General features: G+C 36.8%; 1 protein-coding gene across 6 annotated transcripts; it reads left to right on the forward strand.

The window, feature by feature from the left end:
• The first annotated feature begins 5,137 nt into the window (after positions 1-5,137).
• Positions 5,138-26,534, forward strand: LOC140893239 (lysine-specific demethylase JMJ27-like). 6 transcript variants are annotated; one of them, XM_073302305.1, is made up of 14 exons: positions 5,140-6,248; positions 6,369-6,580; positions 6,936-7,035; positions 7,147-7,288; positions 7,745-7,808; positions 7,890-8,688; positions 9,078-9,407; positions 9,559-9,744; positions 9,820-10,251; positions 10,539-10,611; positions 10,705-10,790; positions 24,805-24,924; positions 25,271-25,348; positions 26,293-26,534. In XM_073302305.1, the coding sequence occupies exons 1-13, from the start codon at positions 5,409-5,411 to the stop codon at positions 25,340-25,342; spliced, it is 3,456 nt and encodes a 1,151-aa protein (XP_073158406.1). In that variant the 5' UTR covers positions 5,140-5,408; the 3' UTR covers positions 25,343-25,348; positions 26,293-26,534. The 6 variants fall into 6 exon arrangements, 5 of the variants coding, with proteins under 5 accessions (XP_073158407.1, XP_073158409.1, XP_073158406.1 ...); XR_012153066.1 differs by lacking the exons at positions 25,271-25,348; positions 26,293-26,534 and adding exons at positions 14,107-14,245; positions 14,336-14,406 and having other exon boundaries at positions 5,138-6,248; positions 9,559-10,251; positions 24,805-24,869; XM_073302304.1 differs by having other exon boundaries at positions 5,141-6,248; positions 9,559-10,251.
• The last annotated feature ends 147 nt before the right edge of the window (positions 26,535-26,681 follow it).

Here is a 26,681-nt window from a genome sequence, read left to right on the forward strand (position 1 = left end):
GATAGGTTTTCTCCTGTATTAAGAGAGTGAGTGTCTCTTTGGAAACACAGAGAGAGGTTGTAATTCTCCAAATATTATAGTGGAATCTTTTGGTCTTGCCCGTGGTTTTTACCCTAATAATTTTTGGGGGTTTTTCACGTAAATCTTGGTGTCTATTTAGTCTTCAATTTCCATAGTTTCTATCTCGTAATGCCGCACCTGGAACCAACAAGTGGTATCAGAGCCTTGGCATAAAATTTCTTAAAATTCTGAGTATGCTCTGTGGTTGCAGCTTTGACTGATCTTCCACATCAGAAAAGATTTTTTGAAGATTTTATAAGGCAGGATTCTTGTAGTCAAGATGACGGCAAAATACGAGATAGAAAAGTTCAACGGAAGCAATTTTTTGCTGTGGAAATTGAAGGTGCAAGCAATTCTAACAAAGGAGCGTTGCTTGACAGCTATTGGAGATAGACCGGCGGATGTCACGGACGATCAAAAGTGGAACGAGATGAATCACAATGTTGTTGCCAATTTGCACTTGGCTATAGCGGATGAAGTTTTGTCAAGTATCTCTGAAATAAAAAGCGCAAAAGTTATTTGGGATACTCTGACAAAATTGTACGAGGTCAAGTCACTACACAATAAGATTTTCCTAAAGAGAAAGCTTTATACTCTTCGGATGGCGGAATCCTCGTCGATGACCGAACATATCAACACACTGAATACTCTATTTTCCCGGCTCACGTCTATGGGGCATAAAATAGAGGAAAAAGAACGTGCGGAGCTTCTACTTCAAAGTCTACCAGATTCATACGATCAGCTCATCATCAATGTTACCAACAATGTTCTTTCGGATAATTTAAATTTTGACGACGTCTTAACTGCGGTTCTTGGAGAAGAGAGTCGTCGAAGGAACAAGGAAGATAGGTTGGCAACGTCGAAACAAGCAGAGGCTTTACCGATGATGAGAGGAAGATTGACGGAGCGTGACTCCAGTGGGAGCCACAGATATGGTAGATCAAAGTCAAGAAGTAAGAAGAAGAATATTTACTGCTTTAAATGTGGCAGTAAAGGGCACTTCAAGAGAGAGTGTACGAAGAGCATCGATAAGGGATCTCAAGGAAATGTGGCCAGTACTTCAGGCGGTGGTGAAATATTATTCAGCGAAGCAGCAACAGTTGCGGAAGGCAGACACAAATTTTGTGATGCATGGATTATGGATTCAGGAGCGACATGGCATATGACGTCAAGGAGAGAATGGTTCGACCAGTATGAACCAGTCTCAGGAGGATCTGTATTCATGGGAAATGATCATGCCTTGGAAATCGCTGGGGTCGGTACCATCAAAATTAAAATGTTTGATGGCACTATTCGCACCATACAGGAGGTACGACATGTGAAGGGTCTGACAAAAAATCTTTTGTCTTTGGGGCAATTGGATGATATTGGGTGCAAAACCCGTATCAAAAAAGGGATCATGAAGATTGTGAAAGGCGCGCTTGTGGTTATGAAGGCGGAAAAAGTTGCTGCAAATCTGTATGTATTGTTGGGGGAAACACACAAAGAGGCGGAACTAGCTGTTGCATCAATTGGTTCGGGGGAATAATCAACAGTGTTGTGGCATAGAAAGCTTGGGCATATGTCAAAACGAGGAATGAAGATTCTCTCATAATGGAAGCTGTTGCCGGGGATTACAAAAGTGAATCTACCCTTTTGTGAGCATTGTATTACCAGTAAACAACACAGATTGAAGTTTGGCACGTCTACTGCCAAAAGCAATGGCATATTGGAGCTGATTCATTATGATGTTTGGCAAGCACCGGTGGTATCCCTAGGAGGAGCAAGATACTTTGTCTCTTTTATTGATGATTTCTCTAGGAGATGTTGGGTGTATCCAATCAAGAAAAAATCAGATGTTTTCGAAATCTTCAAAGCTTTCAAAGCGCGGGTTGAACTTGATTCTGATAAGAAAATCAAGTGTTTAAGGACTGACAATGGAGGAGAATATACCAGTGATGAATTTGATGCATTCTGTCAACATAAGGGCATCAAACGACAGTTCACGACGGCTTACACGCCTCAGTATAATGGAGTGGCGGAGCGGATGAACAGAACTTTGTTGGACAGAACAAGGGCCATGTTGAGTACTGCGGGTCTACCAAAGTCATTTTGGGCAGAAGCAGTCAAAATCGCTTCTTACATCATCAATCGTTCTCCTTCAGTGGCGATTGATTTGAAGACTCCGATGGAGGTGTGGACTGGCAAGCCAGCTGATTATTCTCGATTACATACATTTGGAAGTCCGGTGTACGTTATGTACAATGAGCAAGAAATATCAAAGTTGGATTCTAAATTCAGAAAGTGTATCTTCTTGTGCTATGCTGATGGAGTAAAGGAGTTTCGCTTGTGGGATCCTACTGTCCACAAGCTTATCATCAGCAGAGATGTTATCTTCGAGGAAGATAAAGTGAAGGGAGACAAAGGCACACAGAATTCAAAAACTACTATCATTCAGGTGGAAAACAAGACAGACGAAGATCAAGTTTCTTGTGAAGCAGTACCAGAGCACGAGAAACAAGAACCAGTTGAGTCAGAGGTTTCCAAAGTGAGGCAGTCAACTCGAGAGAGAAGACCACCAGGTTGGCTTTCAGATTATGTCACTGAAAGCAACATTGCATGTTGTCTATTAACAGAGAATGGTGAGCCGTTGAGTTTCCATGAGGCTACTCAAAGCTTGGATGTATCCCTGTGGATGACAGCGATGCAGGAAGAATTGAAAGCATTGGACAGAAACAAAACTTGGGATCTTGTTACACTACCACGAGGGAGGAAAGCTATAGGTAACAGATGGGTCTATAAGATCAAGCGTGATGGCAATAACCAAGTGGAGCGGTATCGTGCGAGATTGGTTGTCAAAGGGTACGCTCAGAAAGAAGGAATTGACTTTAATGAGATATTTTCTCCTGTGGTTCGACTTTCAACAGTCAGGGTAGTATTGGCATTGTGTGCGGTGTTTAACCTACATCTAGAACAGTTAGATGTGAAAACGACATTTCTTCATGGCGATCTTGAAGAAGAAATCTATATGCTCCAGCCAGAAGGTTTTGCAGAAAAGGGCAAAGAGAACTTGGTTTGCAGGTTGAACAAATCTCTGTACGGTCTCAAACATGCGCCGAGGTGTTGGTACAAGAGATTTGATTCCTATATCATGAGCCTTGGGTACAACAGACTCAGTGCAGACCCTTGTACGTATTTCAAGAGGTCTGGTGATGATGATTATATCATTTTATTGTTGTACATGGACGACATGTTGGTAGCAGGCCCCAACAAAGATCGGGTCCAAGAATTGAAGGCACAGTTGGCTAGGGAATTTGATATGAAGGACTTGAGACCAGCAAACAAGATTCTAGGGATGCAAGTTCACCGAGACAGAAGCAATAGGAAGATTTGGATTTCCGAGAAAAATTATTTGAAGAAAGTCTTGCAGCGCTTCAACATGCAAGATAGTAAGCCAATTTCAACCCCTCTTCCTATTAACTTCAAGTTATCTTCTGAGATGTGTCCTAGCAGTAAAGCAGAGAAGATGGAGATGTCTCGAGTACCGTATGCATCAGCAATGGGAAGTTTAATGTTCGCTATGATCTGTACTAGACCAGACATTGCACAAGCAGTGAGAGCAGTCAGTCGGTATATGGCGAATCCTGGACAAGAGCATTGGAGCACAGTTAAGAGGATCCTTAGATACATTAAGGGTACCTCGGATGCTGCATTATGTTTTGGAGGATCAGATTTTACACTAAGGGGCTATGTGGATTCAGATTACGCAGGTGATCCAGATAAGAGAAAATCTACTACTGGTTATGTGTTTACAGTTGCAGGAGGTGCAGTCAGCTGGGTTTCAAAACTGCAAACTGTTGTGGCATTATCTACAACGAAGGCAGAATACATGGCAGCTACTCAAGCTTGCAAGGAGGCAATATGGATTAAAAGGTTATTGGAGGAGCTTGGGCACAAACAAGATAAGATTTCCCTGTTTTGTGACAGTCAGAGTGCCTTGCACATTGCAAGGAATCCAGCCTTTCATTCCAGGACTAAACACATTGGAGTTCAATTTCACTTTGTTCGGGAAGTAGTAGAGGAAGGAAGCGTGGATATACAGAAAATCCATACAAAGGATAACATAGCTGATTTTCTGACCAAGCCAGTGAATACGGAGAAGTTTGAGTGGTGTAGATCCTCAAGTGGCCTCGCAGGAACGTAAGCAGCGGGAATGACAAGATTGAAAGGATATGTGGAGATGTGTTTGATTTTCAATCAAATCTCCAAGTGGGAGAAATGTCAGCAATTAATAAAATAATAAAGAAAAGAAGTATTGGCAGCATGTGGCAGGAGGTGGCAGCAAGTGTTGGCAAATGAGGCGGTAGATGACAATACATTAAAGCCAAATGTACGATAAATATTGAAGGAATGTTTGTGCGCGGATGAGGCTCTATAAATAGAGCTCCCCACTTTCTGAAGAAAGCATCCCAACACAGAATTCATTTCTCAGTTTAAAGCATTCAAGTAATTTTGAGTGTATTTCTATAATATTTGTGAGATAGGTTTTTTCCTGTATTAAAAGAGTGAGTGTCTCTTTGGAAACACAGAGAGAGGTTGTAATTCTCCAAATATTATAGTGGAATCTTTTGGTCTTGCCCGTGGTTTTTATCCTAATAATTTTTGGGGGTTTTCCACGTAAATCTTGGTGTCTATTTAGTCTTCAATTTTCATAGTTTCTATCTCGTAATGCCGCACCTGAAACCAACAAAAAATGACTTAAAAATCGGAAAAGATCGGGATTTTTCTGAAATTTGCCTGACTAAAATAATCTTAGTTTCAAGAGGTTAAAACAGCAATATCGAACCATCATCCACAACAAGTTGTCCGCCAACCAAAAAAGTAAAGTATAGGTTCAAGAAAATCATACTTTAAAACCATGAGATTATACGTGTCCTTTGTATTTCAATGGAGCCCATGCACTTCTTTCTGTCTTAAAAATCTAAAATAACCTCCAAAATTATGGATTACATATAATAATCCAACCACAATTAGTTGTCCCCGAGGAGGTGGTGCATTGGCGCGGTTTAAAGCTCGTAGTTTAAAATGATGGCGGGATTTTGTTTTCCCCCAAATCCCACAGTAAAAATGATCCGCCAGTAGTTTTCGACGAGGTTAAAAGGTGAAAGCTGATTGGGGGAAGCCGACGACGTCGTTTAAGGAGATCTGGAAGGCGGTCTATCTAGAGCCGTCAAAAACGGGGAGGGGCACCGGTGGTAATATTAATATATATATATATATATATATATATATAACCCGTGAAGCGTTTTGAAAAATAACGAGACTCTGTTTCTATATTCTTTTTTCTCTCGATTGAGGAGTAAAGTGAGATGGATTTGAATTTCCCGGTGGCGGAGGATGAGGAAAAGATGGAGACTTTGCAGAAGGAGTTGGAAGATGGGAGGGATGAGAGATCGTCTGTAGTGGAGGAGAAATCGGTTGCGGTGGGAGAACATATGGAAACTTTGGGGAAAGAGTTGGATGATGGGAAAGAGGAGAGTCGGTGCTTAATGGAGGAGGATAATTTTGGGGTGGGAGAAAATGTGGAATCTTTGGGAAAAGAGGTGGAAGATGAGGGGCAGGTAAAGAAAGAAAATGGTGGACAGGAGGAAGTGAAACTTGGCGAGAGAGATGGTATGAAGATTGATGACCTAGTGGAAAAGAGAGAGACTGGGAAGAAGAAGAAGGGTATGAGAAGGAAAGCTAGTTTAATGGATTATCGTTCTTTAAGCTCGAGAGAACCGAGGAAGTCTGGTTTGCTGGCGAAGGAGAAAATAACGAAAGTTCTGAGTGAGATTTTGCATGATTCTAAAGTGGAGAGAAAGCAGAGAAAGAACCCTGAGAAAAAGAGGAAGGTTTCTGCGGGAAATAAAAAGTGTGTGAAAAGTGAGCACAGCGATAGTGAGACGGTGAAAGTGGAGAAAGCCGAGGAGAAGCCAAAAAGGGGACAGAAGAGAAAGAAGAAAAACGAGGAGAACGATGACGAGGCTGTGGTAGATGAAAAAATCGAAAAAAAGGGGAGAAGGTCATTGAAACGGCGTGGAGAGGAGGAAGGAGGAGAAAAAAATGTTGGGGGAAATAGTGAGAACGAAGATTATTCTCTTCGACCTAAGAGTGATGAAACCAATGGTGCACATGAGCCCAAGGCTTTGAAGAAGATTGATGAAAATGTAAATTAATTTATATTCCTTGAATTTAATTTTTAGCCATTTGCAATTTTTCTTTTTTCTGTTTTATGCCCACCTGGCCAGAGTATGTTTATGCTGTTCTGGTTTTCCTTTAATTTACAGGGGAATGTGATAATAGAGTCTACCATGTGTCACCAGTGCCAGAGGAATGATAAAGGGAGGGTCGTACGATGTACTCAATGTAAAACAAAGAGATATTGCGTGCCTTGCATGATTCGGTGGTGTGTAAAAAATCTTACTAGCCTGGTTCTTTTTTGCTGGACATGGCCGTCATTCAATCTTACCTGTTATAGCTTCTATTTGTGGGTGGACACGTATATATCTGTTCTTAAGTTAATTATTGTCTTATGACATATGGAATATCGTGTATTAACCTTTCAAGTCGTTCAACTAAGATATTTTCTCGTGCATGTGGTATGAATTCAAAGTGTAACAATGACACAATTCAATTGGAAAACTTGCACTTAAGCTGTTTCAAAATGTCCAAATCGTCTCTGAGTCAATGGGCTTATGCTTTGTTTCTTAGCATGCTCGTCCTTGACCATTAGCCATAGGTGTTTGTTGACCCTCTTAACTGCAGGAGACATGCAGATTGACCCAATCCCATGCTTTTCTCCTCCTGTTAATCTTCATGCCGTGGACTGGCATCTTAATCTTTGTTGTTCACAGGTATCCTCGGATGTCGGAAGAGGATTTTGCTAAAGCTTGCCCTGTTTGTTGTAAGAACTGCAATTGCAAGAGTTGCATGAGACTGGATGGGTCAATCAAGGTAAGCTTGCCCTTTTTCTTTCCCATCACCACAATTTCCCCCCCCCCCCCCCCCCCCCCCAAATTTTATATTCCCCCCCGTTTTATATTAACAATGTTTCTGTTATTCCAGACATTGGAGAATTTGAAATTGGAATATGCTAATGAACAGAAGATGCTATATGCGAAATACATTTTGCGAATGCTTGTGCCTTTCTTGAAACGATTTCACGCAGAACAAGCGTATGAGAAGGAAATGGAGGCCAAGGTACAAGGTATTTTCTGGAACAAATTATTTGATAGTGGATTTATTGGATGGTTCCTTTCTCCCTTCTGGTTAGCATGGGATCATTTATAATATCACAAAACAAGCTGGTACCTTGTGATTTCATCGCAAAGGTTCTATTATTGTCAATGCTGTGAGAACTGCTAAGTTTCTGTGCTTTTTGGAACAAGAGTGTTTCAGGCAACAACTTCCTGGTAAACTTGTAGAGTGGAGCAGATTTTGTCCTGATCCAGTACATGGCTTATTTTTTTTTCCTCCAAAGTCTTGACTGCTGGCTGATGCACATCTTTCTTTTCCAGTAATGTGAAGTTTTCAATTATAATATGAAATTTAACGGCCTTGACAATTTAAAACAAACTTATTAATGCCCTTGACAACTTAAAACAAACTTAATTTCAACTTTGTCTGCTCAAATTATTTGACTCATGATAGTTTGTTTGAGCAGGGTTACCAGCTTCAGAAATTGAACCTCAAATATCGGATTGTCAGAAGAATGAGCGAATTTACTGGTATATTAGGAAGCTACTCTTTTTTTTTTTTGCCACACCTCAAATTTTGCAAACGAATTAATTTTTTATGAATGTATTCAGTGACAACTGCAAAACATCTATTGTTGATTTTCACCGAAGCTGCCCACGATGCTCATATGACCTGTGCCTCACTTGTTGTCGGGAGCTTCGGGATGGATTTCTGCAGGGAGGTGATAAGGAAGTAGTCATTTGTTATACCAAGCAGGAAATTAATTATATGCATGGTGATTTATCCGAGGAAAATAATAAAACTCGTCGTAAAGCTAAAAAGGGTGATACTGTTTATTTACATGGTGCTACTTCAGTAAATGATAGGACTTATGGTATAGTGGATACCATGACCAGGGATACCAGCGAGCTCAAACATGAATGGAAATGTATGGAAACAGGTGTCATCACGTGCCCACCCCGTGAGATGGGTGGCTGTGGTGAAGGGATTCTTGAATTGAAGCGAATCTTTCTTAATAATCACGTCTCTGAGTTGTTGCTGAAAGTGGAAGAAATAGCCCAAACACTAGATCTTGGGAACGCATCCCAAAATTTTGAGGAGTGCTCGTGTTTTAATTTCGTTGGTGAAAGTACTGATAGGAACAAATTGTGCAAGTCTGCAGCTCGAAAACGCTCAGAGGATAGTTTTTTATACAATCCAACCGCCAAAGACCTTCATCTTACTGATTTGATGCATTTTCAATGGCACTGGTCTAAAGGTGAGCCGGTTATTGTCAGTGATGTGCTTGAAACTACGTCTGGTTTGAGCTGGGAGCCTATGGTTATGTGGCGAGCCTTTCGACAAATAACAAATGTTAAACATGAACAGCTACTTGACGTATCTGCTATTAATTGCTTGGACTGGTGTGAGGTAGCTTGATTTTCCTTTATTTTTTTTATTTCTCGAAGCAGCTAAAATCTGATGTATTATACATATCTGATTGCGAACCCTGCTTGTTTGTTTGGTTCATCTTTGGGTTATTTATGGATGGTTTATACGATAGTTTTTCATTTTAGGGGAATTTGTTGAACTACTTAATAAAACATTTTTCAAAATTGAAACTTGGAAGGAAGTGTATGCTTTAAAGTTCTTTGCTATATAGATTTTTTTAACTTGATTGTCGTGTTCGCTACTAGAACAATACAGGTTCTTCATTAAGTTGTTTCTCTCATCCAACTTGGTCAACATCTTATAGATAAGCTTGCTGTTATTAGTTGTTTCAAAGTGTGATGGATAAAACATTATTTCATGATATGCAGGGTGATATAAATGTACACCAGTTTTTCAAAGGGTATTCAGAGGGTCGATATGATTCTAGTGGATGGCCTGAGATCTTTAAGTTGAAAGATTGGCCTCCATCTAACTTGTTTGAGGAGCGGTTACCTCGCCATGGTGCCGAGTTTATCAGCTGCTTGCCTTTCAAGGAATACACACATCCTCGCAGCGGGTACTTGAATCTCGCTGTTAAACTTCCTGCGGGTTGCCTGAAGCCGGATTTGGGGCCAAAGACATATATTGCTTATGGATTTGCTCCAGAGTTTGGACGGGGTGATTCTGTAACCAAACTGCATTGTGATATGTCTGACGCTGTAAGCACTATCCTTTGAATTTTTTATTCTATTGCTATCTTATGATACTAAGTATGGCATATGCATGAGCTCCTTATGGTTCGTACGCGATGCTTTTTCTCTGAAATTGTATGGTTTTACAGTTTGAGTTTTTTAATTTTGTCACTCGTAGGTGAATGTGCTGACTCATTGCCAGTCAGTCACCATTAAACCCGAGAAGCATAAGAAAATAAAAGAACTGCAAAAGCAGCATGCTGCCCAGGATAGAAGAGAATTGTATGGAGAGAATCAGATATTTGAAGATCAGCAACTCACTGACAGCGGACCATCCAGGATGAGTGAAAAGGCATTCTCACAGGTCTTTGAGGGTTCTAATTTAAGGAATAAAGTTAGTAAATCGGCAGCTTCTAATCTTGCAAAGGGAAACATGCAGGATGAAAAACAAGATGAGAAGGTCTGCATTGAAATTCATATGGAAGAGGACCTGCTATGTCTTAATGTAGGAAAGAATGGAGCTGATACCTCAGATAGGCAAGGAAATATCACTGAGGCTTGCTCCGTCAATGAATCTGGTGGAAAATCTTTCATCACAGAGGAAATGATGAAACATAACAATGCTGGGGTATTTGATTATTATCAGCATGAGCTGTTAGAATCTTCTGAAAGTGTTGAAAATGACCCCAAGGAATGCAGAAAGGATGATAATGATGGTGCTTCAGTTTCAGGAAATGTATTAGAATGTTTTGGAGACAATGATGGTGCTCTCTGGGATATTTTTAGGAGGCAAGATGTACCGAAACTGGAGGAATATGTGAAGAGGCATTTCAAGAAGTTCAGGCATTTCTATTGCAATCCATTGCCACAGGTAATGATTAATTTGGAATTGGTCCAAAGGTTCAGGAAACCTGTATTTTCAATAAAATATTATAAAGCCAGAAAGGAAGAACCATAATTCGCAAGTCTTTTACAACCATACAATTTAGAAGCCACTAAGAAGGTCCAATTTTTGAAATTGATTTTCTTTGTCTTCTACATTATTTTGAAATTTGTAACTAATTTTTGTTGTTTCTCTGGGTATCAGAAATTTATTCCCTCAAAACTACCTTCTTGAATTTGTGATAAGATCTCTATTTATAATATCTCGCATTATAGGTGGTGCATCCCATTCATGATCAAACTGTTTACTTGACAAAGGAGCATAAAAGAAGGCTCAAGGAGGAATATGGTCAGTTGTCTCTGTTTAATGCATCCCATATTTATGCCCAGTAAGAAAACTTTTTTTGGGGGTTAATCTTGCTAAAAGCTTATGCTTTCTTAGGAATCGAACCATGGACATTTGTTCAGAGATTAGGCGATGCAGTTTTCATACCGGCTGGTTGCCCACATCAAGTCCGGAATTTAAAGGTAGATTTCTTTCCGGAACTTCATAATGTTTTTATTGAAACTCTCATGAAGGCTCCTTTATAAGTTGACCTAGAATTTCGGTTTCTCTATTAGTTCATTGTCATCCTCCTGCACTGAGTTTCTACTAAAAATCTAAATTTTAAAATCATACCAAACATGCTATATTTTATCCAAATACAATACTTACCTACATCTTTCATTATTCTTATCATTCTTATAAAATATACTTAATTATCCTCTCCCATTAACCAAGCGGTACCAATGTGTACATTTGAAATACATAGACATATTGCTTTAAGGTCTGATGTATATGATAGTCAAATTTTGCTTGAAAATGTTGCAGTTTCAAAACTGATCTTGGTTCTACTCCTGAGACTCATTGTGGCTTCAAAAGAGGACAGCTTTTTGCCATTTTTTTTTAAAATATTAACGGTTTGGTGTCTTAACTATTTCCTATAAATTCAACAATATATATTACTCCTTTAAACATTTGATGGCTTTGATCAAGTGAATCATAAACAGCTAGAGTTTATGGCTCAAAAGCATCAGCCTCAACCAACCATTCAATGAGAACATTTTTCAAATATTCTGCTCACATTTTTTCTGATCCATGTAAATTGGATCAGGTTGAATATTCCCTATAGACCTGCCAAATACCTGTCATTCACCAACAAAGCATATTAAGTTTGTAATATCACTGATCACATATATTGAGGATCCAATCACCTACCAACTTGTGTGTATTGAAAGTGTGATTTTAACTTTTGAGGTCATTTTAATAGGCGCAACTAGATACGCAATACCCTAAAACAGGAAACATATATAATCGGATTGTTACCATTTTGAATAAAAGTTAAAACTGTTCTATTCCATCTTAATTAATTTATAGTGATATTTGGGGACCTTCCACAGTCCCAAATAAGTTTGGCTCACGGCGGTTTGTTTCATTTGTTGTCGATTGCACTAGAGTCTCTTGTATCTTTCTTCTCCAATTTAAATACGATGTTAGCAATGTACTCCCTAAATTTAATAACATGATCCAAAATCAGTTTGAAGCGAAAATATTGATCATTCCCAACTTGGTGAAATCATCAAAGTTCATACCTTGGTCTGTGACGACCTTTTGTAAGCACATCAACAACTTGCTGATTAGAAGCGACAAACACATACCGACGACTCCATTATCAAACTTTTGTTTGATAAATGTCTGTCAAATCTGTCAAATCTCGATATGTTCCGTGCCATCATGTTAGACAGGGTTATTTGCGATGCTGATTGTAGACTTATTATCACATAATAACTCATTATGGGTTGCAAGCTCTAACTTCAATTCTTTAGGTACCAACTTCAGCCCCAGTATCATGCCTTTAGATGTTTCGCTCAATTTATGGTTTAGGTCAATCGGAGTTGTCTTTTCAAAATCGGATCGGACCGATCGGATTGATTGACAACCGGTGACGGGTCCAGTCCAAAACAATGCTAAAAAACGTTTTAGCGGTTTAACGTCATTCACACCATGTCAAGAACTAGTCGGACTGGTTTTGAACCGGTGAATCGGTTGAAATATGGTCAGACCAATTCGCCATTTATTAATTTTAATTTAATTCTATTTTTTTAGAATTTGTTTGTCTTACATCTTTTCCAAACAATTAAAAGTTTATTTTTGGGTATATACAATTACTAATTTAGATTTTGAACGTTGTTGAAAACATTATTTTAGTGGTATTTGAATTAATTGATTTTTAAAAAAAAATATATGTATAATTATATTTGATAATGTGATTTTATTTATTTTTAGATTTTAAACTTTGGTAAATTGGTAAATAAATATTTTTAAATATTTTATACACATTTAAATTTTTTAAAATTTAAGATATATTATGTACTATCTTTTAGTTTTATTTTATATAATATAACAGTTTTTCGGTCTGACTGTCCGGTTGAACCATGTTTGAAGGGTGGACCGGTTAGATTACCTGGTTGGTTATGAAAACACTACATCGGAGTATCACTCCAACCACTCATTTCCGTTTCTTCAAGAAGATCTAGAACATATTTTCTCTATGATATAGAGATTTTTCTCCTCGATCTAGCCACTTTCATGCCTAAAAAATAACTTAAAGGACCAAGATCTTTGATTTCAAATTCTAAGGCAAGACACCTTTTCAATCTTGCTATCTCTACATCTCTTCGTGTGAGAATGATATCATCAACATAGAAACAATTAAAACACCATCTTACCCCCATTGTGGTACGTTTCACAGACATAGTGTGATCGATTGACCTTGAAAGTATTCTTGCTTCTTAGCTGATCTGGAAAATTTTTTAAACGACGCCCATGGAGATTGCATTAAACCATAAAGTGATTTCTTCAGTCTACATACTTTACCTCCAAATCTTTCTTCAAAACCTGGTGAGGATATCCATGAAAACTTCTTGAGGAATACATGTTTAACATTCAACTGATACAACGACCAATCAAGATTTATTGTTAAGGAGAGCAATATTTGAATTGTATTTAGTTTCGCTACAGGCTCTGTTGAACCAAATGCTTCAAAACCTTTAGATCTTGGTGTTAGGATGTGTACTCAACACTCGATGTCTAATCGTTTATCCCACATAAATCTATCCAAGTCATATTCTAGCTTCATCTCACAATTACAATGTTGATATTCCTAAGACTATACATGAGGTTTTAAATGTTCCGGAATGGAAGAAAGTTGTCCTTGAGAAGGTGAATGCTTTGGAGAGAAATAGAACATGAGATATAAGATCACTGCCTCAAGGAAAACGTACATTGGGTTGCAAATGGGTGTTCATTGTAAAGCTCAACGCTGACGGGTTTTTAGAACGTTACACAAACACGGCTTGTTGCCAAGTGTTTTACACAAACCTATGGAATGGATTATCAAGAAATTTTTTATGTTACCTGGAGTTGAAGACAATATGGAATTTGGATCTAATTTTGGATCAGACTCCTTAGCACAAAAAGGTAATTTTTTTATTTCCATTGTGTCTAATGTTTCAACAGTTCCCTCATGTCCTTGGATCATTGATACAAAGGCAATTGATCATATTATAAGGTCGTCTAGATTATTCTCAACCTCTAACCCTCGTGCGGGAAATAAAAAATTTAAAAATAGCTGATGGTTCTCTCTCAGTTATTGATGGAAAAGGGTCAATTGCAATCTCGAAATCATTAATTCTCCATAAAGTACTCCTTGTTCCAAATCTCATGTAACTTGTTATCCATTAGTAACTTGACCTGTGATTTAAGGTGGTGTGCTAAATTTTCTCCAAATTCTTGTGGATCCAGGATCTGAATTCGAGGAAGATTATTGGTATTGCTAGGGAGAATGATGACTCAGAACTAGTACCTGAGAACTGTGGGAATAAAATAGCCTATATAATTGGTTTAATTTTTCCTCACTGAAAGAGGAATTCCCTGGTACAAGGTCAGTGTTTCCCAGACAATCTTAACATTGAACTTGTGAATAGTTGGCTGGAAAAATAAACTATCGAATTTGCATTGTATGTGTGAGCAGATGTCAGACATGGGCTTTCCCTTGAAGATGTCCAAGTTTTGTTACCTTAGAATCCGGCCATCTTGCCACTTGTAAGACTTTTTAAGAAAATGGGTCGAAAACCAGCTGTTAAACTGTCTACAAAGACGTAGAAAACCCAACAAGATCAGGCAAGAGGATGAAACTGTAGAAAAGGCAATTTATAGGTCTGATTTCCCCTTGAGATGGGTCACTTATCCTTTTGATTCTTCAATTGTGCCACTGCAATGATATGACCTCAACCAATGGCTAGGCTGATTATTGAAGAATAAATATGTAGGACACGGTAGGGAGAGCGTAGAGCAGGGAACAAGAAAAACCCTTAGGCTCAGTTTGGTTCGATTGATTGGATTGATAATATATAGATAAGTAATGTAATGTAATAAAAAATAAATAAGATATGATAGTTAATATAGTATTTGATTTGATTGATAGATTATATTATATTGATTTGATTGATTAAATTTTATATAAAAAATGATAAATTATCATTTTGTCCTTTTAACAATAAATAAAATATGAATAATATTATTTATATGGGGTAATATAGTAATTTAAATTCAATGACTTGATTGATGTAAGATAAATAATTAATGATTTGATTGATAGTAAAATTATAATTAATAGATGAATAAATAATATGATGAGAAAAACGCGATTAGGCAAGATAAGTTTATACATGGATTATTAATACTGTTGAGAAGTTTATTTAGGAAAGATATGATTTGATTTTATTTTATAGGAATAAAATATCTCACAGATTTTGTGGGATATTATTCTGATTTGTTTTTATCTATTTAAAGTGTATCTATCGTTAAGTTTGTATAGACTGAAAATAAGAATTAATAGAAAGATTTTTCCTCTCCTATCTATCATGTTCTATCGTATTCTGTAAAATCAACATGGTATCAGAGACATAGGCGGTCATGAACTTTAAGGCAGCAATGGTCGGCGCTACTGGTGGTCCTGAATCCGGCAGCTCCAGCGGCGGATCTCAAACTGCAGGCCTGTCTCTCTCCGATACATCCCTACAGATCACGATCCATAAATTAAATGGCAAGAACTACCTTGAGTGGGCGCAATCTGTGCGTCTTGTCATCGATGGCAAAGGAAAGCTAGGATATTTGACCGGTGAAATGAAAGCTCCACAAAAATCTGATGCAAAGTTCACTCAGTGGAGATCTGAAAACTCACTAGTCATGGCATGGCTCATTAATTCCATGGATCCCCTAATTGGCAAACCTTTTATGTTTCTGCCCACTGCCCGTGGTATTTGGGAGGCCGTACGAGAGACGTACTCTGACTTGGAGAATTATTCTCAATTATATGAGCTGACCACTCGCATGTGGCAAATCAAACAAGGCCGTAGGGATGTCACAACCTACTACAATGAGTTGATGGTTATTTGGCAAGAGCTGGATCTCCTCGACGGGGAGGAATGGGAATGCAACAAAGACAGCGTGCGCTACAAGAAAAAAATTGAGCACAGTAGGGTGTTTGTGTTTCTTGCTGGCTTAAACAAAGACCTTGACGAGGTTCGAGGTCGCATACTTGGGCGCAAACCTCTGCCCAGTATTCGAGAAGTTTTCTCAGAGATTCGGCGTGAAGAAGCTCGTTGCCATGTGATGCTAAAGCCTGCCGAAATACCACTGGAAACTGAAGGATCAGCCCTTGTTAGCAAGGAGAATTGGGCAGACAAACGAGTTAGCAAGGAGAATTGGGCAGATAGACGTGATGAAAAATCAAAGCCATGGTGTGAAAAGTGTAAAAAACCCTGGCATACCATTGAAACATGCTGGGAAATTCATGGGAAACCAGCACATCTCAAGAAAAAACCAGTCAACCATTACAGGCATAATACTGGTAGTCGTGCCCTTCAAACAAGTGCGGATGACTCTGTCAGCAATCATCGCCCTTGGAAACTCTTCCTCTCACAAAGGATCAGCTTGAGCACCTGTACAAATTATTTGACAATCGATTGGGCAAGACTAATTCTTCCTGTTCTGTAGCCCAGACAGGTACTTCCTCGTCCGCCAATGTCGTCCGTTCTATTTCTAACAGCTCCTGGATTTTGGATTCAGGTGCAACAGATCATATGACGGGATCCTCGCAATATTTTTCCTCCTATGTACCTTGTGCAGGGAACAACAAAGTTAAAATTGCCGATGGTTCCTTTGCCTCTGTTGCTGGAAAAGGAACAATTTTTGTTTCTCCTTTTCTAGCACTTAACAATGTTTTACATGTTCCTCTCCTTTCCTACAATCTCATGTCTATAAGCAAACTAACCCTTGATCTTGATTGTCGTATCATTCTTTTGCCCTCTCATTGTGAATTTCAGGATTTAGCCTCGGGGAAGATGATTGGCAATGCTAGGCATGACAATGGTCTCTACCTGCTCGATGCTCACTCTCTCCTTGGAAGGCAAAATCAGAATACATGTCTCACCTCCAACTCTACTTCGAGTGTTAGTGAAATAATGTTATGGCATAGTCGACTAGGTCATCCAAACTTTGCTTATTTAAAACAATTGTTTCCCAAGTTATTTATTAATAAAAATGTCTACTTTGCATTGTGAATCGTGTGAATTAGCTAAACATCATAGATCCCATTTCCCCCCAACCATATAAAAAATCTGCTCCTTTTACCATGATTCATAGTGATGTTTGGGGTCCGTGCAAAATCAGAACTTTGTCTGAAAAAAAATGGTTTATCACCTTTATTGATGATCATTCTCGAATGATTTGGGTATTTCTTTTAAAAGATAAGTCTGAAGCAGGAACTACTTTCCAAAATTTTTACAAAATGGTTCAGACACAATTTCAAACCAGGATCAGAATTTTTCGGAGTGATAATGGCAAGGAATATTTCAATCAGATTCTAGGGAATTTTTTCATTAATAATGGGATTATACATCAAAGTTCTTGTCCTCATACTCCTCAACAGAATGGGGTGGCTGAAAGGAAAAATAAACATCTCCTTGAAGTTGCTCGGGCCATTAGTTTTCATACCAAAGTTCGGGAGAAGCAATCCTAACAGCTACTTACTTGATCAATAGGTTACTTACCAAAATTTTGAACTTTCATACTCCTATGACAATTTTTCAAAAATGTTTCCCTGATACGCGTTTGTTAACAAATATTCCTCTCAAAATTTTTGGAAGTCTCACCTTTGTTCATAATCATGATCCGAAAATTTCAAAACTTGATAAAAAGGCCATTCGGCGCATCTTTGTTGGTTATCCTGCTAACCAACGAGGATATAAATGTTTTGATCCTATTTTAAAAAAATTCTTTGTGTCTATGAATGTCACCTTTTTTGAAGGTCAGTCCTACTACAATCATCTTCAGGGGGAGCGCCTACAAGAAGATGAATACTTAACTCATTCAGATTTCAATTCAAATTTCCAAATTGAATTTGGAAATACTGAACCTTCTGATCAGCCGTTAATTGAAAGCACTCTTGATCCAACTAACACTGTAGAAACAGGTAAGACATATGATTTTGTCTACACAAGGAAAAGAGATGCAAAGAAAGGGGGAGACTCTGTCTCAGTACCAAACCATGAATCAACTCTGAGACCCAATCATGAAACTCATGATGACTCCTCAACAAATCTTGATATTGAACTTCCTATTGCTCAAAGGAAAGGTGTTCGGTCTTGCACAAAACATCCCATCTCAAATTTTGTATCGTATAACCATTTGTCATCTTCATATCATGCATTTATCTCTCAGATGGAAGCCATTCGTGTTCCTAATAATGTACAGAAGGCTTTAAAGTTACCTGAGTGGAAAGAAGCAATTTAGGAGGAGATGAAAGCTCTGGAGAAAAACGCTACTTGGGAAAAGGCTGATCTACCCAGTGGTAAGTCTGTTGTAGGTTGTAAGTGGGTCTTCACTACCAAATTCAACTCTGATGAATCCCTAGAATGATACAAAGCTCGTCTTGTTGCCAAAGGATTCACCCAAACTTATGGAGTGGACTACACTGAAACTTTTTCTCCTGTGGCTAAACTTAACACAATTCATGTCATTTTATCTGTTGCAGCTAATCTAGATTGGTCACTAAATCAGCTTGATGTGAAAAATGCTTTTCTAAATGGAGATTTAGAGGAGGAAGTATATATGGAACCTCCACCTGGGTTCACTGATATGTTTGGATCAAAAGTATGCAGGTTAAAAAAATCACTCTATGGGCTGAAACAGTTTCCCAGGGCATGGTTTGAGAGATTCACAAAATTTGTCAAAGGCCAAGAATATTGTCAAGGACAATCAGATCATACACTGTTTACCAGAAAGTCCAAAACAGGCAAGATATCCATTCTGATTGTTTATGTTGATGATATAATATTAACAGGAGATGACATAGAAGAGATGAGAAGATTGAAGAAGAGCTTAGCAAATGAGTTTGAAATGAAAGATTTGGGGCAGCTGAAATATTTTCTTGGAATGGAGGTAGCAAGGTCAAAGAAAGGAATTATGATCTTGCAAAGGAAATATGTGCTGAATCTTCTGAAGAAAACTAGGATGAGTGGTTGCAAACCATCAGATACACCTTTGGAAGCAAATGCAGCTAGGAGACATCAAAGATGGCATTCCAGTTGATACTGGGCGATACCAAAGATTAGTTGGAAAGCTGATTTATCTAGCTCACACACGGCCTGACATTACCTTCGCGGTGAGTTTGGTTAGCCAATTTATGCACTCACCTCATGCTGAACATCTTGAAGCCGTGTACCGAATTCTAAGATATCTAAAAGGAACCCCTGGGAAGGGTATATTCTTCAAAAAAAATGAGAGGAGAGAGATGGAAGTATATACTGACGCAGATTGGACAGGATCGATTACTGATCGACGATCGACTACAGGGTACTGCACATTTGTATGGGGTAATTTGGTAACTTGGAGAAGTAAAAAACAGAATGTAGTTGCTAGAAGCAGTGCAGAGGCTGAGTTTCGGTCTATAGCTCAAGGAGTATGTGAGGTGCTATGGTTAAAAAAGATCATGGAGGAACTAAACATCACCATAAACTTTCCCATAAAGTTATATTGTAATAACAAAGCAGCTATTAGTATTGTCCATAATCCTGTGTTGCATGAAAGGACAAAATATGTTGAGGTTGACAAGCACTTCATAAAGGAGAAGATTGAAGAAGGCATAATTTGTACTCCGTTTGTTCCCAGTACCTTGCAGTTAGCTGATGTCCTAACCAAGGGGCTGCCAAGACAAGTCTTTGAAGAACAAGTCAGCAAGTTGGGTATATAGATATCTTCGCACCAACTTGAGGGGGAGTGTTGAGAAGTTTATTTAGGAAAGATATGATTTGATTTGATTTTATAGGAATAAAATATCTCACAGATTTTGTGGGATATTATTCTGATTTGTTTTTATCTATTTAAAGTGTATCTATCATTAAGTTTGTATAGACTGAAAATAAGAATTAATAAAAAGATTTTTCCTCTCCCATCTATCATGTTCTATCGTATTCTGTAAAATCAACAAATACTCGTACCAAACGGAGCCTTAGTGTTGTATTTTCATCTGGATACAAAATAATCTAAATATATATATATGAAAACCTATTTAACCTGCGATAAAAATATTCATATTTTGATTGCAAATATTCACACATCATCTATATTTCTATGTATAATAGAATAGATAGTGTTATTTTTCTACAATATCATTCACAATTAGCATTCCACAACAAAATAGTGTCGCCGAAAGGGAAAATGGTCATTTGACAAACACCGATCTTCTCTTTTCCATCAAAATGTTTTGAGCCCTATTGGGGGAAAGTCGTTTCTCTTTTCCATCAAAATGTTTTGAGCCCTATTGGGGGAAAGTCGTCCTTACAACCACGTATGATCAATCGATTGTCTTCAAGGATTTAGAAGTTCAAAACACCAGTAGAGACTTTCCAAATTCTATCCAGATTTGAGAATCATTAATAATCTCACTCTTAAAAGTTTTGGATGCATCAGATTTTTTCATGTTCAAAGTCATAATAAGAAAAATTAAATTCAAGAGCTATTAAGTTTGTCTTTACAAGATATTTTTTGATTCAGAGAGGATATAAGTGTTGCAATCCTCCAACAACGAAAATCTTTATTTTTGTTGATGTCACGTTTGAATGTCAAAAATATTATTTTTTTATTCTTATCTTTAGGAGACCTTGTCCTCTATGGAAGATAAGGATTGGGATTTGTTTCTACTTGATCTTCCCTAGAAATTATCTCGTCCATCCCAATCAATATTCGAACCATTCTAGTCAGACATAATACCAAATATCTCACCGAGTACAAAGTATAAAGCAAGTCCAGGAGTCACATCCTACTCCTAGAAATGAGGTAAGTTTTCAAATATTGATTCTAATTCTCATCAATTAACAACTAACGATCATTGCCAATTGCTATTAGAAAAGGCACTAGAGAGTGAATTAAAGCATCCATTATATCCTATATTGAAATTTGTGTCATTCAAATATTTCTCACCATCACACAAGAACTTCCTACTTAAACTAAATGCAATTCATATTTGTAATACTATTTCTGGGGCATTTTTTGATGAGAAACGGAAAAATGCTACGAGAAAATAAATCCAGGCTCTTAAGAAAAACAACTCATGGGAAATATTAGAACTACCATCAACGATGAAAGCAAGTGGATGCAAATGGGTGTTCGTAGTTAAATACAAATCTAATTGGAAAGATAAAAGGCTAGACTTGGTAGGCATAGACTTCTTGTATCGACTATTAAGAAACATGTTGTAATTGTCTCACATTTAATAATAAAACTGACAAAAAGTGAGTTATAAACCTTTGAGGTAACCTCACCCAAGAGGCAAATCTTTTGGGATGAGCACTTAATGGGTTTATAACCTAACATTGATGTTCTCATTGAGCGGCCGACGAAGCGGAAGGGGCGATCTAAAAAAGAGCTATCATTGGATCAGTGTCGATAATTGAAAAGAAATTATAGGATGGATTAAGGTGTATGGATGCATGCATTGAATACTGAAAGATGAGTGAAAACCGTCTAGAATAAGCCGTCGTGGACGTCGGCTTCTCAAGGGATCGACAATGTTACGGTATCACGTGGCAAAAATGTAGACAATAAAAATTTCGATAGCCGCTAACTTACACTGGTACTTGGGATAGTTCGATGTGAAATATGTGTGCCTTTGTGGAAAATTAGAAAATGAGATTGACATAAAACTTCTTCCAGGATCCAAAGTGAACACAAATAACGATAAGGTTTGTTTGTTAAAAAAGACATTGTATGCTCTCAAACATTCTCCTGGAGTATGTAAGTCAACAACTACATAGATTCTCTTGAGAGAAACATATGAAAGTTGTCACGTTATGAAGATCCAATTATAAACAAAGAGATGCACCAGATATTTGTAGGGAAGCTTATATAACTGGTTCATGCTCGACCGGATATTGCACTTGCTTACAATGTTGCAATCCCAAGAGGTTTATTTGCAAGTAGTCAAGAGAGTATTGGCAAGGGTATTTTGTTTAGGAAAAATGGGGGATTGACATTTGAAGTTTATATCGAAGATAATGATAATTATGCGGGCTCCCTTAATGATTAAATATCAACGTCTGGCTATTGTACTTCATTGAAGGAAATACGTGACATGGAGAGATGTAAGAAACATAATGTAGTTGCTAGATGAGAGTTGAGGCAAAAGAGCAACGATTTTGGGAATATGCAAGTTATTTGGACTAATTTATCTTTGAAGACCTGAATATCAAGTGGGAAGAGCCGATGAGATTATTATGTTACAACAAGATTGCAATTAAGTATTAATATAGCCCATAATATAGTTCAACATGATAGAACAAAATATATTGAGGTAGACAAACACTTCATAAGGAGAAGCCAGATAGTTGACCCCTTAATATCTTGACCAAGGACCAACTTGCTGACATGGTTACCCAGGGGCTCGATAGCATAACATTTCAAGGGAATCTCTAAGTTGTGATTAAAAGACATAGTATCCAGCTTGAGGGAGAGTGTTGGAAAAGAAGTGAGATTATAAATGTAACAGATTGGGAATGTTTGTTATCGGCTTCCTAGAATTATGTTGTATTTGGTCTTGTGATCTTGTCACTTGTATAGGAGATTTGTTTTCCTTTGTTGCCTTTTACTGTTAGGCTAGAAAATAGTTTACACTCTTGTATAAGTAGAGGTGTTGGCCTCATTCAATAATGTACAAAAATTTTTTTCCTCTCAAACTAACAATTTTTTATTTTAAATAACTAGAATGAATTGGGTAAAATTCCCGATTTTCTGTGACTAGAAAAAATTAAGAGATATTTTTCTTTATCTCAGTCACAGTTGTTAAAGGCGAGCGCCTCTTGCCTTAAGGCCAGAGGTGCCACCAGGCGACCCCTCTGCACTTGGGATATTCCCAGGCGCAGCGGGTTAATAAGGTGAGCCCAGGCTCGCGCTTGGGGTTCTATTTCCCAAAATATTTGAAAATTACATTTATAGACAGATAAATAACAACTATAAACTAGAATCTAAATTGTCAATCTGCCTTAAACTAGAATCTAAATTAATTGACTAACAAATTAGTAGAGAAAATTCCTACACTTATTATGGTAAAAAGAAAAACAAAAAGTAAAGAAAAAGTTTGTTAGTAATAGCAGATTTCTTAACCACACACAACATACTAAAAATTAAATCTCAGCATTCTAGATTAGAAAACTAAAAGTAACGCATAAATATGCGAAGAATGAAAGATTTTCTTCCTGCATTCTCAAAGAATATGCACTTTACCATAAAATAATAGTAGATAAATATTTTTGTGATATATATTTTTGCTTAGCTTAATTATTTCAATAATAGTGTTTTATCATATAATAACATTAAATAAATATATTTTTCTGAAAAATTAATAGTCAGCTTTGTTTCGATAAGGTGCGCGCCTCAGGCTCCAGGACTCTTTTGCGCGTTAGTGCGCCTTGCGCCCTTAACAACTATGATCTTCGTTCCTTGTTTTGTCATATTTTCTAAGGATAAAATTATTGTCATATATATGTGTGTGTGTCTAGATGATATCAATAAAAAATTAAGCTATATTTTGTTTCCCAAAATATTTCAATAGTATGATTTACTTGTTTTAAATTTTAAATTAAATTAGGGATGAACTAATGCGGATTGGTTCGAGTTTTAAAAAAAATTCAAACCAAAATATGTTTTAACGGTTTTTCTAAATTGCAAACCAAGCGAAACCAATAATAATAAAAAACCTAATCAAATGAGGATTTCGTTTTGATTTGGATGATCGATTTTAAATTTTGATTTTTTTCTTTTCAAATTAAATATCTTTAAATATAATTTAAAATTTTTAAATGAACTATCATAATCATAAATAAATAAATTTCAATATATACATAGATGTTAAATTATTTAACTATGAAATGTGCCAATGACATTATAATTGATAATTATTTGTTATTATAAATACATTTTTTCAAATTTTTTTGGGCCTATGTTTATCTTAATTATCATCATGAATGTATTCTTGTGGTCCACAATGTGAGTTAAATTAAATTATTGCAAAATCACATATGTTAAAATTAAAATGTGTAGCATAATGCAATGGTATATGTTATGTCATTCTGTGTCTGTCAGCGTGGTAGTGATTGGTCGTTGACCCTTCTACAGGTCTTCTTTAGCACCTTGTTTCCGGTTGCACATTAACATATTGTATCCATTAAATGTGAGGGCGCGAGGGGTTGTTAAAACTTGTAAATCCATGTGATTTATACCATAATTGGGTTGATTTAATTGTAATTTAGTTGGAGATAATTCTCACCTATATGTAGAGGTAATAATTTTATTTTAAAAATTAAGGTAGAAAAACAATATTCTGGCTATTGAGTACATAGTCTTTATGGCTAATCACATTTATTAAGGAGTTGATGTACCTTTATCATTTATTACAGACTTGTTACGACTATTTTCTATGCATGAGCTGTCTATTTGTCCCCACTTACAATTTCATCACATCCCTGTTTTAGAGGCGCACTTTTGTTTCTATATGGTACACTTTTATATTAATTAACTGTTTTACCTCATGTTGATGTCATGGTCCTATTTCTTGAGCATATTTTGTTGCCGCTGGTAAATTAATGTCTTTGGTATATATGACAAGAATGATGATTATGGGCGCTAAATTAATTATATTGAGTTTTCTCTTAAATAGGCTTAGATTTGACTTACAAAAGCTTAAACCATTTGGCATGCTTTGGCTGTATTACTTTTCTTGAAGAAATCAAGTAGGTGATGGATTTTATATTTTGAACTGAAATTCGGTAATAACTACTGTACAGTGAGACATGTAACGCAATAAAAATGTTTGTGGTTAATAAGCCAAGCTTTGCATGCTCTTGGTTTTACAATTTGGCTAAAGTATATTTTTCTATATGCCAGTCATGCATAAAGGTTGCCCTTGACTTCGTCTCACCAGAAAATGTGGAAGAGTGTATCCGATTGACTGAGGAATTCCGCATTCTTCCCCAAAATCACAGGGCCAAGGAAGACAAGTTGGAGGTACAGTTTCTTACTCTAGACACCTGTTTCTATATCTGGAAGGAGCTTTTTAGCACTAGGAATTGTTTAGATGGCAATTCTTTATGCGACTCCCTTGTTTCATTCTGTTAGAAACTTAAGAGGACAATTTTTTTTATCGAAGTTTAAATATGGATTATAGCCACCTTTGCTGAAAATGAGTTGAATTTAGAGTTTCATGTGCTAGGTTTTTTTTAATGATTATAACATGCATCATTGTTTGAATCCCATATTCAAGAACATTCAACTATTCTAGATAATTTACATTTCTAAGACTCTTTTCAGATCAACCTATTAAGAAAACTTTAAATTTGATCTTTCATAAAAGGTGAAGAAAATGGCTCTTTATGCAATTGGACAAGCTGTAGAGGAGTTGGGTGGGAGTTCAAGACCAAACTAGAAATTGGTATGCCTTTTATCATTATTGTCAAAATCAAGTAACTTCTGCACCAATATATTGTTTTTTCTCTTTCCCTCTCTATATCTTTCTTTAATGGAATGAAACATGGGTATGTGATCTGATTTGTTTGTGAGATTTAGCAAAATCAATTTATGAACATTAGGCATTAGCTGTCTTCAATCTTTTAGATCAATTTTGTTGATGTGCATAACATTTATGCTATAGAGGCATTTGTTAAGCAATATAAGATAGGTAACCAAATCAATGTATTACCTACCCTTGGCAACTTATTGAAGAGTCAAGTATAAGATGTAGGGTGAACACATAATCCTTACTATACATCCTTGCTAAATGGGTATCAGAGGTGGCTGAGACAGGTTTCTGATTTATACCTACCAGGTTATATCCTTGGATCTTGTATCGTTTAGGTTCTTGCCTAGCTAGGTATCTAAGATGTTGAGATTTATTGTTGAGAATCGCTACTTTTAGCTTAGTTTTTGACATAGTCTGGGAAGAATATTATATATATGCGCTTTTGGAAATTAAATAGTATGTGATATTTCATCATTAAATTTTTGAAATATGTATACATTTTTTAATGTAGATATCAATGAATATAAGAATGTTTTGAATGAATGCTACCCTATCATAATTTTTTTTAGAGTTTTAATGTGGTAGGATATTTTTAAAATTTAGATTTAGATGTTGGTTTGTTAAATTATAATATATATAACAAATTAACCTGCGGATATTACTGAAAGTTAAGTTAAAAAGATGATTATATTAAAGGGGATTTGGAAGAAGAAAATAAAAATGTTCGCAATGTTTGGTTTGGTTTGTTTGTTTGTTTTTTTTTTTTGTGTAATGGGAATGGGTGCATGGGATATGAATCCAAACATGGGGATTTAATCAACTAGCGTTTGTTACGTTCTCAGCTGTTTCTTCTGCAGGTGTCTCAGGATACACATGTACTGAAGTTTTGGCGTAGGGTTTAGGTTTTTGTATAAACACCATTTGGATATGGATCCAATGCCCCTCTTCATCTTATTGACCAATTTTTATTTTAACTATGTTGTGGTAGTGAATGCGATACTCTTTATTAGTTCACTCCAGTTGGTCTACAGCTGTTCTTGTATGTTTTGTTATAACAGGCAAGTTGAGGATGGGCAATTTAAATTATACTTTCGTGTTCCGTGTCTCATTACGAGTCCTATTGACAATTTTATTTTTTGATTTGGTGCCATGAATTTTGAATGTCTTCTCTCTCTTATTTTTTTTTAAAAAAATTCTTTGGAATTCCTTCATAGTATATATATATTAAAGCTTGTTTGAGTAATCG

Source organism: Henckelia pumila, chromosome 3, assembly GCF_033568475.1.
Source record: "Henckelia pumila isolate YLH828 chromosome 3, ASM3356847v2, whole genome shotgun sequence".
In the NCBI taxonomy this organism is placed as follows: domain Eukaryota; kingdom Viridiplantae; phylum Streptophyta; class Magnoliopsida; order Lamiales; family Gesneriaceae; genus Henckelia; species Henckelia pumila.